Source organism: Daphnia pulicaria, chromosome 9 (assembly GCF_021234035.1).
Source record: "Daphnia pulicaria isolate SC F1-1A chromosome 9, SC_F0-13Bv2, whole genome shotgun sequence".
Taxonomy (NCBI): Eukaryota; Metazoa; Arthropoda; class Branchiopoda; order Diplostraca; family Daphniidae; genus Daphnia; species Daphnia pulicaria.
In genome coordinates, this window is record NC_060921.1 from 3796385 (window position 1) to 3811967 (window position 15583).

Here is a 15583-nt window from a genome sequence, read left to right on the forward strand (position 1 = left end):
CGGTCGGAAGAGCGCATTTGATTGCCGGCGAATCAATTCGGTTCGATTGCTCTACACACACACAATTTCGTTTGTGTGTGGCCTTGCCTAAAAAGATGCGATAATTTGGTTTGAATTGAATGAAGAAAAACACCCGAGTTCGTCGCACCTGAAAGGCCCGACGACGAAAACGTTTCGATTTCTTGTTTGGGTTGAGCATCCACAAAATGGTCGTGTATTCTTTGTCTTGTTTTTCATGACGTGTCGCTTTTCAGCCAAAAGAAACAACGGTCTTACAAAATATTTCGAATCAAATCGCACCGTATGATCGGGGGGGTTGAGGGCGGGAGGTGGTTTGGAGCAGATTGCAAAGAGAAAAACGATTCTCAAATTTGTTTAAAATCATGTAAGAAGTTGCAAAAAAAAAAACGAATAAAGGTGCGATGGAGACAAAAAAAAAACGATATATAATGCAGATGACGTCATCGGGGGGCAAGAATGTCTTGGGTGGGTGGGATAGGATTCAGTAATTTTCTTTCCAAAAATTATTTTGAGAAGTTTAAATTTCAAACTAACCGCGTAAATTTGAAATGACCAAATGACGGAAAATTCTGATCCATCCGGAAGAACGACTGTGGGGTGTGTAGGAGAGGGGGACGATGATAATAACGTTGAACGGAAATGAGGATACAAACAAGTGACAAGTACTAAACAACTACTTCGATCGATGATTGAGAGACAGTTGTAAGAAGAAAAAAAAAAGGAGAAATAAACAATTTTGAGTCCTTTCTCTCTCCGTGTGTGAAACTTCTTTTCGCTTTAGACTCTCGGGCACGCGACGCTCACTTCTCCATCGCCTTTCAAACGGCCGCGCTGCAAAAGCCAAGGAAGAGGTGGACATTTTGTTTTGTTTTTTTAAGAGAGAGGGAGAGAGACCGGATGTGTTGAGGTGAAAAAGTCTCATCGCCTTTCAATTTTTTTTTTTCCAGTTGCGTCACACATTTTCTTTATTGTCATCAAATTAATATTCAGAACGCACGAGAAGGGCGACGACGATATGAGAACACGAATCGGTGAATTATTGTTTTGAAACTTGATAATTTTTTTTTTCCTTTTTAATTTGGTTGTCTTTTATAATTACTTCCCACAAGGACGACGCTGCGCGCACATACTTCCGATTCTTTTAGTTTTCGCTTTTCTTTTTGTGTGTGTGTCTTAATAACGGCGGGGAGGCAGGTCTCGATCTCCGAGTGGGGCGGCGCCCGGATAGCTGTTGGTACAACGGTAGAGAGAGCATAGAGACAAGTGTCACGAATTTGGACGGTCGGAATATACAGCAAATTGAACAAAATATTTCAAAATGAAAATTTTGGTTTACTTATGAGAAAAAAAATGAAAAGAAACTACGACAGCCATGGAGGGGCTGAATTTGTGTCGGATCTACGCAAAGTGGACCGCGAAACGGTCAGCAATGAATCGAAAGAAAATCAAAAGCCAAAAAATTTCCCCGGTCTTTCACCGCGTTCACTTGGCCTAGACCACCACACACTTTTTAGAATGCTACTTTATTTGCGTCGAATAAGGTCCTATTGGTGAGAGCAACGACTGGACGACAACGATAGAAGGCTAGAGATAGCTTACCGTCTAGAGCCGTATGGGTCAGATGGCACCGCTTCGTACACGTCACGATCAAATCGACCACTGAAAAGTTGCACAAGGAAATGAAATTAAAACCACGAAATGCCGAATTCTTTCCGCTGCGGTTTCAGGCAAAGGTAGCTTACTAGGTGTCACCCATTGGGCCTGGAGGTGGAGTCCTTCTGCGGTATTCAGGTCCGGCACGTGATGGCGGGTAATCGGCTGAGGGTGGTGGGCGCCTGTCGTATGGTGAACCGCCCATTGGAGGCATTGGGCGACGATCCCGATCACCGCCACCGTAACGGTCTCCATAAGCTGGCTCGTAACCACGTCGCTCGTATGACGGTGGGCCGTAAGGATCGCGGGAAACAGGAGCTGGTCCACGTCGACCGTACATGTCAAAGTCCTCATAGTAACCTGGAAGAGACATTTCTTGTTAAATTTTGAAATTTGCAACCAAGACGTTCTGTATGATTGCCTCCACCATTTGAAGGAGGTAGACCACCTGGAGGGCCATATCGATCTCCTAGACCTCTTGGACGGTCATAAGGTGAAGGCCTGCCACCACCAAAACCTCCATTGCGTCCAACAGGGCCACCTCCACGACCACCACCTGGTGACCGTCCACCTCTGCCTCCTCCTCCACCACCACCACCTCCTCCTCCAGCTCCTTTCTTTCCAGTTGAGGGCTGAAACGAAATGCAATATCATTAGTCTACATTTTCGATGAAGTAACTTGACATCAACAGTGGAAACATTACCTCAACAGTGATGCGAGAGCCCATAAATTCAGAGTTATGCAACGCAGCGATAGCTCGTTTAGCCATTTCTTCGGATTTCATGTGCACAAAGCCAAAACGGTTAAGGACGTCACATTCTGTAATGACGCCATACTTCTCAAACAAGGCGCGTAGGTCTTCTTGCTTCGCATCGAGAGGCAAACGTCCAACGAAAATTTTAGTCTAAAATTCCCATTCAATTAGAAAACAGAGACATTAATGTCATGATTTTTAAGGACATTTTCAGGCGGTATCAACCCTTTTTGAAAGGTTTGGTAACTTACCGGCGGTGCGGCCATTTTCTGTCTAGTAAGTTGTATAAAAAAAAATCACACAGCGCAAAAGTCCCTTGCAAAGTTGTTCAGCTATTTAAATTGACAATAATTTCAATACAAGATTGGATGTCGAAGGATTCAGCGAGCGCACGAAATTCGTAAAAGTTTCACACGTAAAGAGCCTTTTTTTCTTTTTCTCTGCTTTTGGCTGGGGAAGCGTCAGAAGCCGGGACTGAGTTGCCAGATTGACTAAATAATTTATTTTTTTTTAACAATCAAAAATAAATGTTGATATATCGATATATTGAAAGTAATCGGTGCGTCTCACAGTGACGGAATCGCACTAGTAAAGGTGGCCATAAATAACAGCTTTTTTTTTTTTGCTCATAAATATATAGAGTTGAAAGTAAAGTGTTTCATAAATAAAAAGTATCACTGATATTTTGATTTTTTAGTAACTCTAAACTATACTCGTAAATAACTAGCTCTTTAAGTAAAATGTTTCATAATAACGTAAAGGGTGCGTAGCGCTATGACGGAATCGCACAAGTAAAAAGGTTCATAAGTATCGTACTTTAGTAACTTGTATCGATAGTATATTTGCCATTCACAACAGTGTATCACTAGTAAAAGGTGTCTCAAATAATAATGTTCAGTAGAAACTGAAATAATTCTTAAAAACTTAACTAATATCTTTGAAACAAAGGGCCATTAGTAAATTATTTCATAAGGTGGTGCATCTCAGAGTGACGGAATCGCACTAGTAAAGGTTGCCATTAATAACAGCTTTTTTTTTCTCTCATTAATATACAGTGTTGGAAGTAAAGTGTTCTATAAATAAAAAATACCACTGATATTTTGATTATTTAGTAACTCTAAACTATGCTCGTAAATAACTAGCTCTATAAGTAAAATTTGAACATAAGAACATAAAGTTATATATGTGTAGTATAAAGAAAGCGTATCTTAAATATATGTCTCATTAGAACTTCGTTGCAAAGATACTTTGTAGTACATGAATATTCAAATTTTTCACAATAAAAAACTGTATCATAAGTATTCTGTTCCACAAGTATATTCAATTTGTTTGCAATTTTACACGCTAGATGACTCTTAGTGTATGGTAGAATTCGGTACAATTTTCTGAAATTCGGCAGCGTTGCAGCTTAGCGGCAGAATTTAAATTTGTTTTCTTCAAATAGCTAGTACTGTGCGTGTCTGGCTGCCCGCTGCCTGCCAACCCCCGCCCTCCCCCCCCCCCCCTTCGCGCTTCGTTTATCGCTTAAATTACCGTGATACTTTTACTTGTTTAGTATAGATATCAATCAAACATCAGTCGCCACCCCGCGTCGCACTTTTTTAAAGCTTAAGGCTTAAGTTACAGCAAAATTTATTATTAGCAATATGGAATTAGAAGATATTTGACTTTAACATATATCGCTGTCGATTTGGATGCGGTAATCCGCCTACTCCGGCTGCTCACTCCGCTGTCGGCCTCCATGGCGTTCGTCACCGTCGCCATCGGACTCGTCACCGGCCATTTCTCTACAGCGAAGAGAAAATGTCCAACCCGAAATTCAACCGAACCGGAGATCCCGAACTCGAGTACCTCTCCAAATTCACAGTCAGCGGACTCTGGACTCTTTGCTACACCAGTCGTACATTTCGCTTAAATGATTTTTAAAGACCATCAAATAGAAATCAAATGACGTGGGAATTTCTTTCAGCTGGAGAGACGGAACGCTACTGTTTCAACATCGATTATTTCCCAACGGAAGAGTACAGTCCCGATCCCAATGACTCGACACTCTCAATCCCTTGTAAGAGAAGTTTCATTATTATTCCGGGCTCCTAACATTGGATACATTAATGTTTATTTATTTTGATTCCAACAGATGCGGTCTTGAGGTCGGCTCCGTTCTTTTTCATGGCCACCGCTCTGTTGGTCGTCGGAGAGATTTCCTGTTTCCTCGGCCACTTTGCACCCAGGAGACGCTATTGCACTTTTCTATCCGGCGTCACTTTTATCCTTTCCGGTATTTTATTTCGATTGGAATTATTTTTAAAATTTTGATCAAGTGTATTTTTGTTTTTAAATTTTTTATTCAGGATGGTTACTTTTACTCGGTCTGGTTGTTTACGTCTCGGTTTTCACGGCTGAAATCGGAAGTAAAAGTAAATTAAGGCCCAGCTCATCATTATAACCGCCAATATTCACCTACGCCTAGGCTACAGTTTCTATTTGGTAGTCATCGGTTTCTTACGGTTTCTTAGCTGGCGAGGTATTTTCACAACCATCATTTTATACATTTAAATTGATTTTAAATTATACCTTATATTTATTTGGGATAAAACAGGTAGCCGGTACTTCTGCCATTTTTCCTGTTCATTTATTGGCACCGAAATCGAATTGCCAAAAAGGAAATGCACCGGAAAATGACTTTAGCTCTAGTGTAGACGCCAGTCGATTTGGGTTACACGGCAGCCCCACCTTCTGGCAGATAGGACCGCTGTATAGGCCTATAGATCAGTACACCTCATACGTGGGCGATGAAAGCTTTGAAATTTAAACTTCACCTTGAAACGGAATGCTCGATCCTTATACTGCATATAGAAATACTTTGATCAGTGATGATCGTTTTGGGGTCAACATCCGCTTTCGCCGTAAAGGTCAAAGCCGCACCAGCAACGCCTGGGTTTCCATCAAGACCTTCATGCAATTTCACATGTTGGGTTGGTGGCCGAATGTATAGGCCGCGGCTATGGCGAATGGTCAAGGATAAGGTAATTCCTAAATATTCTCCCGATCTTTCCAGTCGATCACAGCGGCCCATCTGAAACCCCCCTTTGATAGGCTGTGGATGGCGATCACGCTGAGTGTGATGTATGGAGCCGAGTCCACTGAATCATTAGAAAAAATCAGTCAGAATAAAAAAAATTTTGACTTTCCGATGGGGACGTGAAAGTGGTTGATGGAGCTTGGGACTTATCATTAGTTCCGTCTTTAAAAAAGCTAATTCGGCAAAATGTTCGTATTAGTCTGTTCAAAATTTCCAACGAAGGTCAGATCATTGAAATAGAACGCCATTTTAATGATGTAATCCCACTGTTACGTATAACTCATGTGAAAAACGTATTCATACAATTCAATTTTCAATTACTATTTTTTTTATCATAAAATCATAAATTTTAAATCAGTGCGTGGTGGAAATTTAAAACAAAGATTTAGTTCCTCCCATACTCGATAACAGGAAATCCTTTTATACGTATAAAAGCGCAAAAAGTCGATCTATATAGTTCATTAAACTCCTGAAGGCTATCCATCAAGACCAGAAGGTCAGTAGCAAACTTTGGCCGGCTTCAGTTGTCCGTAGTGGGTCTATATATATATTCGTGAATCCCGAAGAGAGATGATCTACAACAGCAGGCTACATTTTGTGTATTCCGATAAATGATCCGTCACCGTCAGGGAACACCCACCGAACAGTAATCCTTAATTCTGAAAAGGGTTGCCTTTTGCTCGGCTTGACTGGTAAGACGGATCCTAGATCTTTGTTTTGAAAATTAAGACAGACGTCGAATAATTGTTGGAATTTATATCCATCATTTATATCTGCCCCACCTTCTGGCCATTGTTCCTCCGCCTCCCCCGCCGTCACAGATGAACCATCACCACCACCACCACCCCATGACCAACCCCCTAACGCCAGCTTGCCTTCCCCATCATCATCCCAGCGAATCCTTATTCCAGCCGACGAATCAGTGCAACGGTTTCGTGAAAATCCCGTGCCCTTGCTCTTCCATCGGCGGCGGAGTGGCTTCCATCGATGACGAATCCGTTTCCATTCCGACTCCGCCGCCGGCTGTTACGTCCGGATACCCGAGAGATTGCCCCGTCCATTACCAGCAGCAGCTTCTTGCAACGGAACGTTCGTCTTACGTGACCGTTCACAGTCCGGCAACTGGTGCCGCTCCGCCGCTGTCGGCCATCCGGCGCCACCACAATTACCAGAAGCAGCAAAGTCAAGAGCGTGACATGCCGGACATAACGGCCTTCAGCCGGATGCTGGTCCACGATCTTCGCCAGTTCAGCACCGACTCGGAGAACAGCAACTACAAAGTCATGACCGGATCGTCGGGAGGTAATAACGCGTTGCTACAACAGCAGCAGACGACAATTTGCTACTAGTGTCACGGGGCCGGTCACGTGACGGTGCCCTGAGCTAATTGCAGCCAACAGATGCCACCCTACGTCTGCAACACTCTCCCGCGTGACGTGACCACCAGCACGCTCTGCAGGGTTGCCATGACGACTCCCGGAGACGAGGAATTCCCGGCTCGGACGGACATGAGCAGCAGCAGCCATCAGCATCGTCGCAGCAGGGATCACTTGGACGACGACGACGATGAAGATGATGCCGTTATTTTTCATCCCAGGCATTCGCGCAGTCATTCTTCCGGTACCAATTACGACGGCTCGCTCAGAAGGATCACTGCCGTCTAAAAAGATTTAAAAAGGGAAAATAATATCGTGACTCAAAAAGATAAGTTCGTGATTTTTTTTAATTTGGAAAAAATTGTCCAACGTCAATCCAGAATTATATACCGTGTGTGTAAGTGTACATAATTTTAGGTATAATATTGATTGTGAATTATTTGAGTGATGCGCGTGTATAGGCCTGAAATGATTATTATTAAATGGAAAGGATGAACTCAAATTTTGCAGGCCTGACAATTAAAATTCGCACCTATCGTTCTGAACAACAATAATAAAAAGATTCTTTGAAAACATTTTGGCTTTATAATATTTTTTATTGGACGAAAGTTGACCTATCAGAAATTTAAATTATGCGGTTCGGTTGGTCAATAAAGTTAGTTGATGGCCACGCTCACTTCTTGGTCGTTACGGAGAGTTGCGCCGGCGATAAAACGATATTTCAATAATAAGTCATCAAGTTACTTTACAAGTACATTTTCTGCTGGAGATTGATCCATATAAGCAAAATGAAAACGAAAAAACCATGCTACTAACTACAAAATCATGTATGTCAAGCTGAGCGCTAGATGGCTATGTATTAAAAAAACGTCACTAGTCAGGACTTGCGTCCTGCTCCAAGAAAATTAGGAAATATTGGAAAATTTTTGATAAAAATGGGGAAAAAAGGGGAAAGCACGGAAAAATTATGAAAAATAAGGAAATATCGGAATCGGATGTTTACGATGACGCATACACATGGCTAGTGGTTGTGTTTCAATTAGAAAGGCGGCCCGTAGAGCAGCAATCACGGCAGGGCGTACGGCTTCGAAATGTGGGATGGTAGGTAACTGATGAACAAGCCAAGAGAACTGGGAATCGTCTCCTGTTCCTTCGGAGCATGCACCATCACTCATGGTAATATCATCGTCTTTTACTGCCAAGACCACACTAAATGCCTATGCAAACGTAATGTATAATCATGGAGCCGTATAATTATTTAAGCAAACTCGTTGATTATGAAAATAAACTCTTACCGTGAGGGCTTGGTGACGGGCGAGAGCTTTCTGAGCACTCAATCGTCTCATCAAATAGTCTAGGACTTCACGGCATGCTTCGGGTAGTTGATTGGGATCAGTCAACAAAAGTCTTAGATGCTGGACCAACTGTTGGTGTTTGTGACGACGTTCCTTGCGTTTGCCAAGCTGTTGCTTACAATCGTTCATTAGATCATTAACAGGCAGACCATCAGCTGCTTCGTGAAGCAAAAACTCACAAAGACATTGAACAGGCAGAACGTTCCAAGCACCTTCATTGGACTCGACCAAATCAGCCAGCCATGGCTTCGTTTGCGCAGCTCCTTGCCTACATAAAAAGAATTTGCATTGAAGAAAATTAGATTAGAATTTCGCTATTTAAAGTCATACTATTTCACATACCTATGCAGAATTTACAATAAAAAGTTCGGTTGGCGACTTCTACAAAGTAGGTGACCCAGTCGAAGTGTTGCGTTCAAAGTTCGAAGCTGCTCAATAACAGCCGGAGGAGGTTGTCGCGTAGATCCTCGTGGATCAAGTGATGTCAACTAAAGTAAAATATTACAATGATTTGCAAGAAAATCAAAAGTTAAGAGCGCTTTAAATACTTGACTAAGCAGCAAAGAATTGTTCTCGGTAATAACAGTTTTTGTAGAGGCGGCTCCTAGATCTGTTTCGAATTCCAAGATGGTTTGCTTTTCAATTGCAGCCACCTGCAACTCTGTCTGGTCTGTGGTACCAGAAGAAGTAGTGAAATCATTTGTGATACACATCTCCATCAATGCTCGGAGTATAGGAGGGAATGAATTCCATGCCTCAGACCCAAGACTGCCAGGATTATGAGCAATCAGCATCAATAGCATCAACCAAGCCTTCCAGTAAAGTTTGCTAACTGCCAGATTTGGAGGAGTATATCCTAAAGTAAAAAAAATTAGCTTGTGACAAATTAAGATAAGATTACACGCTTGAATACCTTGTGGCAAGACGATATTTTCAGGATAATGATAAGCAGTGAGGCGGAGAACCATGTCAAAAATTTCTTGGTTATCAGCCTCTAGCATAAAGAAAAGGAAAAGTTCCATCTCTCTCAAATCTCCACAGGCGACCAAAGATGCTGATTCACACACACCAGAACTTATGGCAAGGAAAATGCATAAAGTCGTCAAGGCTGCCAATGAATTCAAAAGCCGATCCTGGTATCAAAAGTCATTATATTATTTCATATTGCTACTAACATGGTTTTTTTTTAAATACTGCCAAACCTTGCATTCAAATTCTCTGATTGCAACTTTGCATGCATGATAAACAAACACACACAGTTAAAATAAATGCAGTTAACAATAAATATGTGCATGAAATTACCTGATGTATAGAGAGTTATTCAATGGGTCTTCCATTTTGAATTGCTCTCTGAAAGGCTGACAATCTTTCTTTCTGCATGGACCAAATTTTACTCCACATAAATTGGCCACCAAACTCCAAAGAACTCCAAACCTGGATGTTCAAGATACATAATTTTATTTTTTTTTGCAAAAAAAAGAGCAATTTACTAAAGTATGCTTACTTTTGACACAAAAAATGCGTCGTAATTACACTACGACGCCTCGATTTGTGCCTACGTGCCGTCGACGCCTTTTTGTCGTCTGAACCTGCGCCGCAGGCCCGCAGCTGCTATTTAACAACACGGTTACTCATGCGACGTTGTCGTAATGTTGCTAAATACTATTGGAGCATTTTACTACTGTCACGGTGTCACCTCACATACTCACATTTCTTTTTTAGACATGAAAATAAAAAATAAATATAATTATGAAACAATTTACTTATGACCATTTGTCTCTGAGACAAATGTAAAGTTTTTCAGAATTATTTCAGTTTCTACTGAACATTATTATTTGAAAAACGTTTTACTACTGATACATTGTTACGAATGTCTAATATACTATTGATACAGATTTGTAAAGTACGATACTGATGAAACTTTTTACTAGTGCGATTCCGTCACAGTGATACGCACCTTTGACGTTATTATGAAGCATTTTACTTAAAGAGCTAGTTATTTACGGGTATAGTTTACCGTTACTAAATAATCAAAATATCAGTGATATCTTTTATTTATGAAACACTTTACTTCCAACACTGTATATTAATGAGAGAAAAAAAAAGCTTTTATTAATGACAACCTTTACTAGTGCGATTCCGTCATTCTGAGATGCACCACCTTATGAAATAATTTACTAATGGCCATTTGTTTCAAAGATATTTGTTCAGTTTTTAAGAATTATTTCAATTTCTACTGAACATTATTATTTGAGACACCTTTTACTAGTGATACACTGTTCCAATGGCAAATATACTATCGATACAAGTTACTAAAGTACGATACTTATGAACCTTTTTACTACTGCGATTCCGTCATAGCGCTACGCACTGAAAGTAATTGACAGCTAAAATCGATTTCTCATTTTTCTCATTTTCTTTCCCGGGTTATTCAAATAAAATGTAATATTGTAATGTTTTACTTAATTTAATAGCTTGAGAAAACAAACCAGGTGCAGCGATGCAATAAAAAAACTATCCTACTCTCTCGAAATGGTCCAGCCATCTCAATATTGTATCACCATCAACTTAATTACATCGGTAAATCGCATTAAGTGCTGCCGACCATGCTTGTCGTTTATTCCACGAACCGCACTTATTTCATGCTCACCCAAAATGGGGTTATAATGTTACAGCTGTTACACAAAGGGCAGCAGCAGCCTTTTCATCTTGACACTCGCGCGAATGCGAATAGATTAATTTCCAGCTGTACAAATGTGTTTTGTATATATATGTATGCCACTACATAAAAGCAGGAACCATTTCGAAGAAAAGTAGTTATTAAAGTATACAACATCTCTAGCAAGTAGAGTACCACTTGACACTTGCATAAAAGAACCCTATATCCTTTCGACGTCGGGCCAATGGGCTGGCAGCACTTAAAAAAGGCGAGCATTGGCAGGAGCCGAATAAAAAAAGAAATACAAGTATTCTATATCCTGTGCACATGTATATGCACGACGTCATTAGTGCTGTGTTATATGGTTCTTTCTTAATGGCATTGCTGGTGGCCTTGCCCCGCGCCTTTTGACATTTGATCCTATAGCGTAATCGTCTGAGCTAGCTGGGACTATAGAAATGAAGCAATATACATACATCTGCATTACATTGCGATTATGTACTATAGTCGGCGGGAGGAGCCCGTTTTTTCTCTGGCGCGCTAATATAAATTATCTCTCGGAGCTGGAAAGAAGCTCGAGAGCATCAGCGGGAGGCTAGAGAGGAGCCCTCAGTTATGCACGCTAATTATTGCGCTATATACCACAGTCCCGAAATATAATGGCCGCAATGCGTGAGTTATATCCATTTCCCTTTTGTATGTTTGCCTGCCTTCGCTAGATGGCGATCGAATGAGCCGAAAAAGAAATAAAGAAAAAAGAACTTTAGCCGAGCTAGAATAGAATAAAATGGAAATTGAATTACTTTCCATTTCGGAAATGAGGTGGGACAGCCCAGTCTCAGGGATCGTCGGCGGTCCTTACAAGCGGAAAACATTCCCCCGGGTATATTTATTCTCTAAGCGCGGTTAAATTGAGTGGAATTGAATTCGACTAGACGGAAATACATTTATATAAGGTCTTGGAGGTTTTTATATAGACCGTCGTCCTCCTCCACAAGGCTAAAACGGATAAGACCCCCCCAAAATAACCAACTTTTGGGGTTCTTTTGTTTTGTTTTACTATCAAAAACCATCTTAGAGAGTCCTCTCTCAATGTTCATCCACGGGGTAAACTTTCTTCTTCTTCTTCTACTTGCGGGGTCCGAATCTAAACTCTCTTTGGTCCCTTGATGGGATTATAGGACGGGCGCAATGGCTGGGCAGCAGCACAGCTAGCTATATATATGGGTGTTGCACTGCTGCTGCTGCTGGTTCGAAACATGCCAACAGAGAAAAGAAGGAAAAACCATTTCGTGCTCCTGATTCAGGATGCTGATGCGTTCTTTGAACAACCGACCAGCCCGTCTCTCAAGAGGATCGACCAAGGATCGACTCGTCGGATGTGTGCGCTTAACAATTTTGTTGAATCAAAAGAAAAGAAGATATTACACAAGATGTATTCCGCAGCTCAAAGTTAGTTTAAGCTAGAATACAAAGAATAGGCCTATATAATGCAAACTGCTGTGAAATTGCATCAAATGTTGTATGTACGCGTTTGATGTGTAGGCCTATAGACATATTTAGACGACGACCGCTTGTGCTGGAATTCCGTAAATGTTATTATTTGCCGAGTGGAATACATCAGCTTCAAATTCTATGCGAGGTTTGATGTACAAATGTATGAATGGTTGATGTTGTTATACGCTCTTCATCATTGCTTTTCCTAGAAACGGGATTCACCAGCATAACGCAAAAAGGAAAAGAGAGAGAGAGAGATCAAGAGATTGATAGATATAAAAAGACTATTGCGGATGTATGAGCCAGCACGGGCTAATGAAGCGATTCACTATATTATATAATATAGCTCGGGGATTCTCTATATATATCTGTCGCATAGGTATAAATGTCATTCCAAAATGGCGTCAGAAACGAACGTGATTCGGCTGAAACAAGTCAAAAAGGCCACAGAACACAAGAAAGATATGTAGTACTCTTTTAATCCATGATATTAATAAAGGACAATTTGTTTTGTATAGACTCGCAATATTATTCCGTTCCCATCGCTCTCCTTTCCAGATTGGCTCTATACTCTCACTCTCTCTTGTATTCTATATGTCTATGCTGAATCCCTGCTGAGATGCGCAGCGTGTAACACACATAGTATATAGATCCCATTTCTATATTCTATGCTGCATTGACGTCACCCCATCATTCGACACTGCCGTCGGTGGAGGCATTTGATTCCTGCAAAACACTATAAACCATAGCTGTATAACCTTTATTGATACGACGGCCGAACAGCATCAGCAGAATAGCCAAAGAAATAGAGGAAAACATTTTACTTTTATAGTGGATGCTGCTGGAGATAGTAGTATAATACTATACAGCATCTCTCTCGGCCGCGGCCCTATGGATTCACAGACGCGCCGATATATATTGCTGCCTTTAGAAAATAGACCATCCGATATATAGGAAACGTTCATCCGTTATTTGTCTATCTCTATCTCTCTCCCTTTTTTGTTGTTGGAAAGATATATATATATATAAAAGAGAGGTCGACATCAGTACCATCTGGTTTATACTGTCCTATACACATCGCTGACGACAGGGAATTGCTTTCCAGCATCAGCCAGTAGCAGCAACCTCCCCTTGAAAACATATAATATATAAAATCCAGCAGCAAAGGACTAGCACAGGCTGGTGGTGTAATAACTATTATCGATTTCCTTATTATAAGAAAAGCGATTATTATTTTGTCGGCTTTTTCGGTTCAAGTTATTACGTAATACTACGATGTAATAATATCAGTGTGCACCGGGGGTTACAAGTTTTTCTATATGCGGGAAAAATGCAACGATACGCAATTGAGATGGATCGTTCATCACAGTATTATTATAGGCCTACAGCACAGCAGCACATCAAGCCCGGAAGTCTCAAATTATATATGCATGCAGCATAGCACCTTGTATATACATATTTTAATAATGCATCTAGCCAAATCAAAAAGCGGAGAGGTATATTAAAGCCTACGTCCCTTTTGGTTTGCTTTGTTCTGAGCTTGTTCCGCTGCTGCTGGTGGGTTTTTGATTGAATTTTATGGCGATTTTGCGTGTGCTTTTATATATATGTGCTTGATGACGGCCACCCACACACACACACAGAGTGGGACTTTTTCTTTTGTCCTCTATGCTTATTTCCTACATATATATTCCGCCTTTATGAATTACGTTTCAACTAGGCAGCTGGCTGCTGCTGGCTATAGTATAACAGGATTATAATATAGCGGACGGTCGTGAGACACAAAGAGTTTTAGCCACAGCCATATAGCGTGCAAGATGTTCAAAACGGCGCGCGCGGGCTGATTGAAACGCTCTGGCCCGCCGAGAGAGCTTTAGCTGATGCTATATCCTATATAGACTTGCATTTTGCGCTGGCCCGGCCCTTTTTCCTTTGTATATACATGTATAATATATATATAGCCAAAAAGCAAAAGAGCCGATGATCGATGGAGCACACAGTCCAAGTAGCAGCAGCAAACGTCTATATGGCCATACACAAGCGCAGCAGCATGTATTATAGGCTATTATATAAGGCCTATAACATCACATATCTACAATTCTACATCCATAATCAGAGTTTATTCGTGCATTCAACAAAGTTGAATGGGACGATGGTGGATTCAGCCGGATTCAGCGCAGCAGAGTCCAATATATATATATTCTTCTTATATTTCGCTGCTGTGCATCACAGTCTATACACAAATATGAAAACAATGTGAAATGAGTGGGCAGCGCGCCATCACCGACGCTGCATGTGCTGTGCTGCGACGACATGTGGAATATATGAATATATAGAGAGCGAGAGAACATGAGCTATAGCTACACATAACTTTGAGGTATGTGTGACGCTGTTGTGTGTGCTGTGTGGATGTGTGTCGTTTCAATATACAAGAGTCGCGGGTTCGTTCTCCCCTCTCTTCGCCATCACTCGTCTCTTTTCATGCATATAAAAACTCTGATCAAAGCTCCACCCGGCTCCTGACTGACTCCTGACTGACTGGAGCGGAATAAGCTCATCACCATATGCTGTACATGTGTATAGATGATGACGAAAAAGAACCACAGCTATAGATAGTGAGAGGAGCGGTCTAGACACACTCTATATATGAGCGCGGGGTGTGAAATCGAAGATGATTCACGCAGCTTGGCACATCTCTCTGACGCAAGCATATAATATTTAGATTATTAATGTACATGTCCTGATAATCAGACTCTTGTACAGCGTTGAACAGCAGATGGCTCCTAAGAAGAAACTTGATACTGTTATGGACGTTATAATTGAGCAGATAAGCTCCTATATATTTCTAGAACTGGTATAATTCGTATACGTAGTATTTAGATGGCGAACTTGGTAATTTGACCAGCAGGGGACGGAACGAACGCTGCAGTCTATATTGCGTCAAAGATATGTGTGAGCATTTTGATGATGTGCTATACTATATATAACTGCTGGTGCTCATTAACCGTCGATGCTAAAGTTGCTGGATGATGTTGAGTCTCGCCCCGCCGGCGAAACTTTCCTTATATAGGAGCAGAAGAGAAACATATAGACTCTCTCTCTCAATATAGTCTAGATATCAACGCCGAGACAAACGTCATGCTGTCTTTTGTCTTGTCTCTAGCAGCAGGAGCTAGCTATACTAT

General features: G+C 41.2%; 4 protein-coding genes and 1 long non-coding RNA gene across 8 annotated transcripts in view; 1 reads left to right on the top strand and 4 right to left on the bottom strand.

Annotated features, from left to right (window-relative positions):
* Window positions 1–15583, bottom strand: part of LOC124313083 (dipeptidase 1-like) — a 1013891-nt gene that overhangs the window by 469011 nt on the left and 529297 nt on the right. The gene's annotated exons all lie outside the window — the stretch shown is intronic.
* Window positions 1–15583, bottom strand: part of LOC124313366 (vitelline membrane outer layer protein 1 homolog) — a 242008-nt gene that overhangs the window by 191459 nt on the left and 34966 nt on the right. The gene's annotated exons all lie outside the window — the stretch shown is intronic.
* On the bottom strand, window positions 186–2925 carry LOC124313285 (RNA-binding protein 4.1-like). Of its 4 annotated transcripts, none has more exons than XM_046778133.1 (6): window positions 2681–2925; window positions 2379–2579; window positions 2096–2306; window positions 1764–2034; window positions 1621–1680; window positions 186–852 (listed from the first exon to the last, which is right to left on the bottom strand). In XM_046778133.1, exons 1-6 carry the CDS (start codon window positions 2693–2695, stop codon window positions 840–842), a joined length of 771 nt encoding a protein of 256 aa, XP_046634089.1. In that variant the 5' UTR covers window positions 2696–2925; the 3' UTR covers window positions 186–839. The 4 variants fall into 4 exon arrangements, with proteins under 4 accessions (XP_046634089.1, XP_046634088.1, XP_046634087.1 ...); XM_046778132.1 differs by having other exon boundaries at window positions 186–1249; window positions 2123–2306; window positions 2681–2924; XM_046778131.1 differs by having other exon boundaries at window positions 186–1249; window positions 2102–2306; window positions 2681–2924.
* LOC124313663 lies at window positions 4405–4898 on the top strand. The gene is made up of 3 exons (XR_006910966.1): window positions 4405–4491; window positions 4567–4707; window positions 4781–4898. It is a non-coding gene; the product is annotated as an uncharacterized LOC124313663 (long non-coding RNA).
* LOC124313533 (integrator complex subunit 1-like) lies at window positions 7726–9470 on the bottom strand. The gene is made up of 6 exons (XM_046778502.1): window positions 9445–9470; window positions 9156–9375; window positions 8791–9098; window positions 8585–8730; window positions 8183–8510; window positions 7726–8104 (listed from the first exon to the last, which is right to left on the bottom strand). Exons 2-4 carry the CDS (start codon window positions 9262–9264, stop codon window positions 8596–8598), a joined length of 552 nt encoding a protein of 183 aa, XP_046634458.1. The 5' UTR covers window positions 9265–9375; window positions 9445–9470; the 3' UTR covers window positions 7726–8104; window positions 8183–8510; window positions 8585–8595.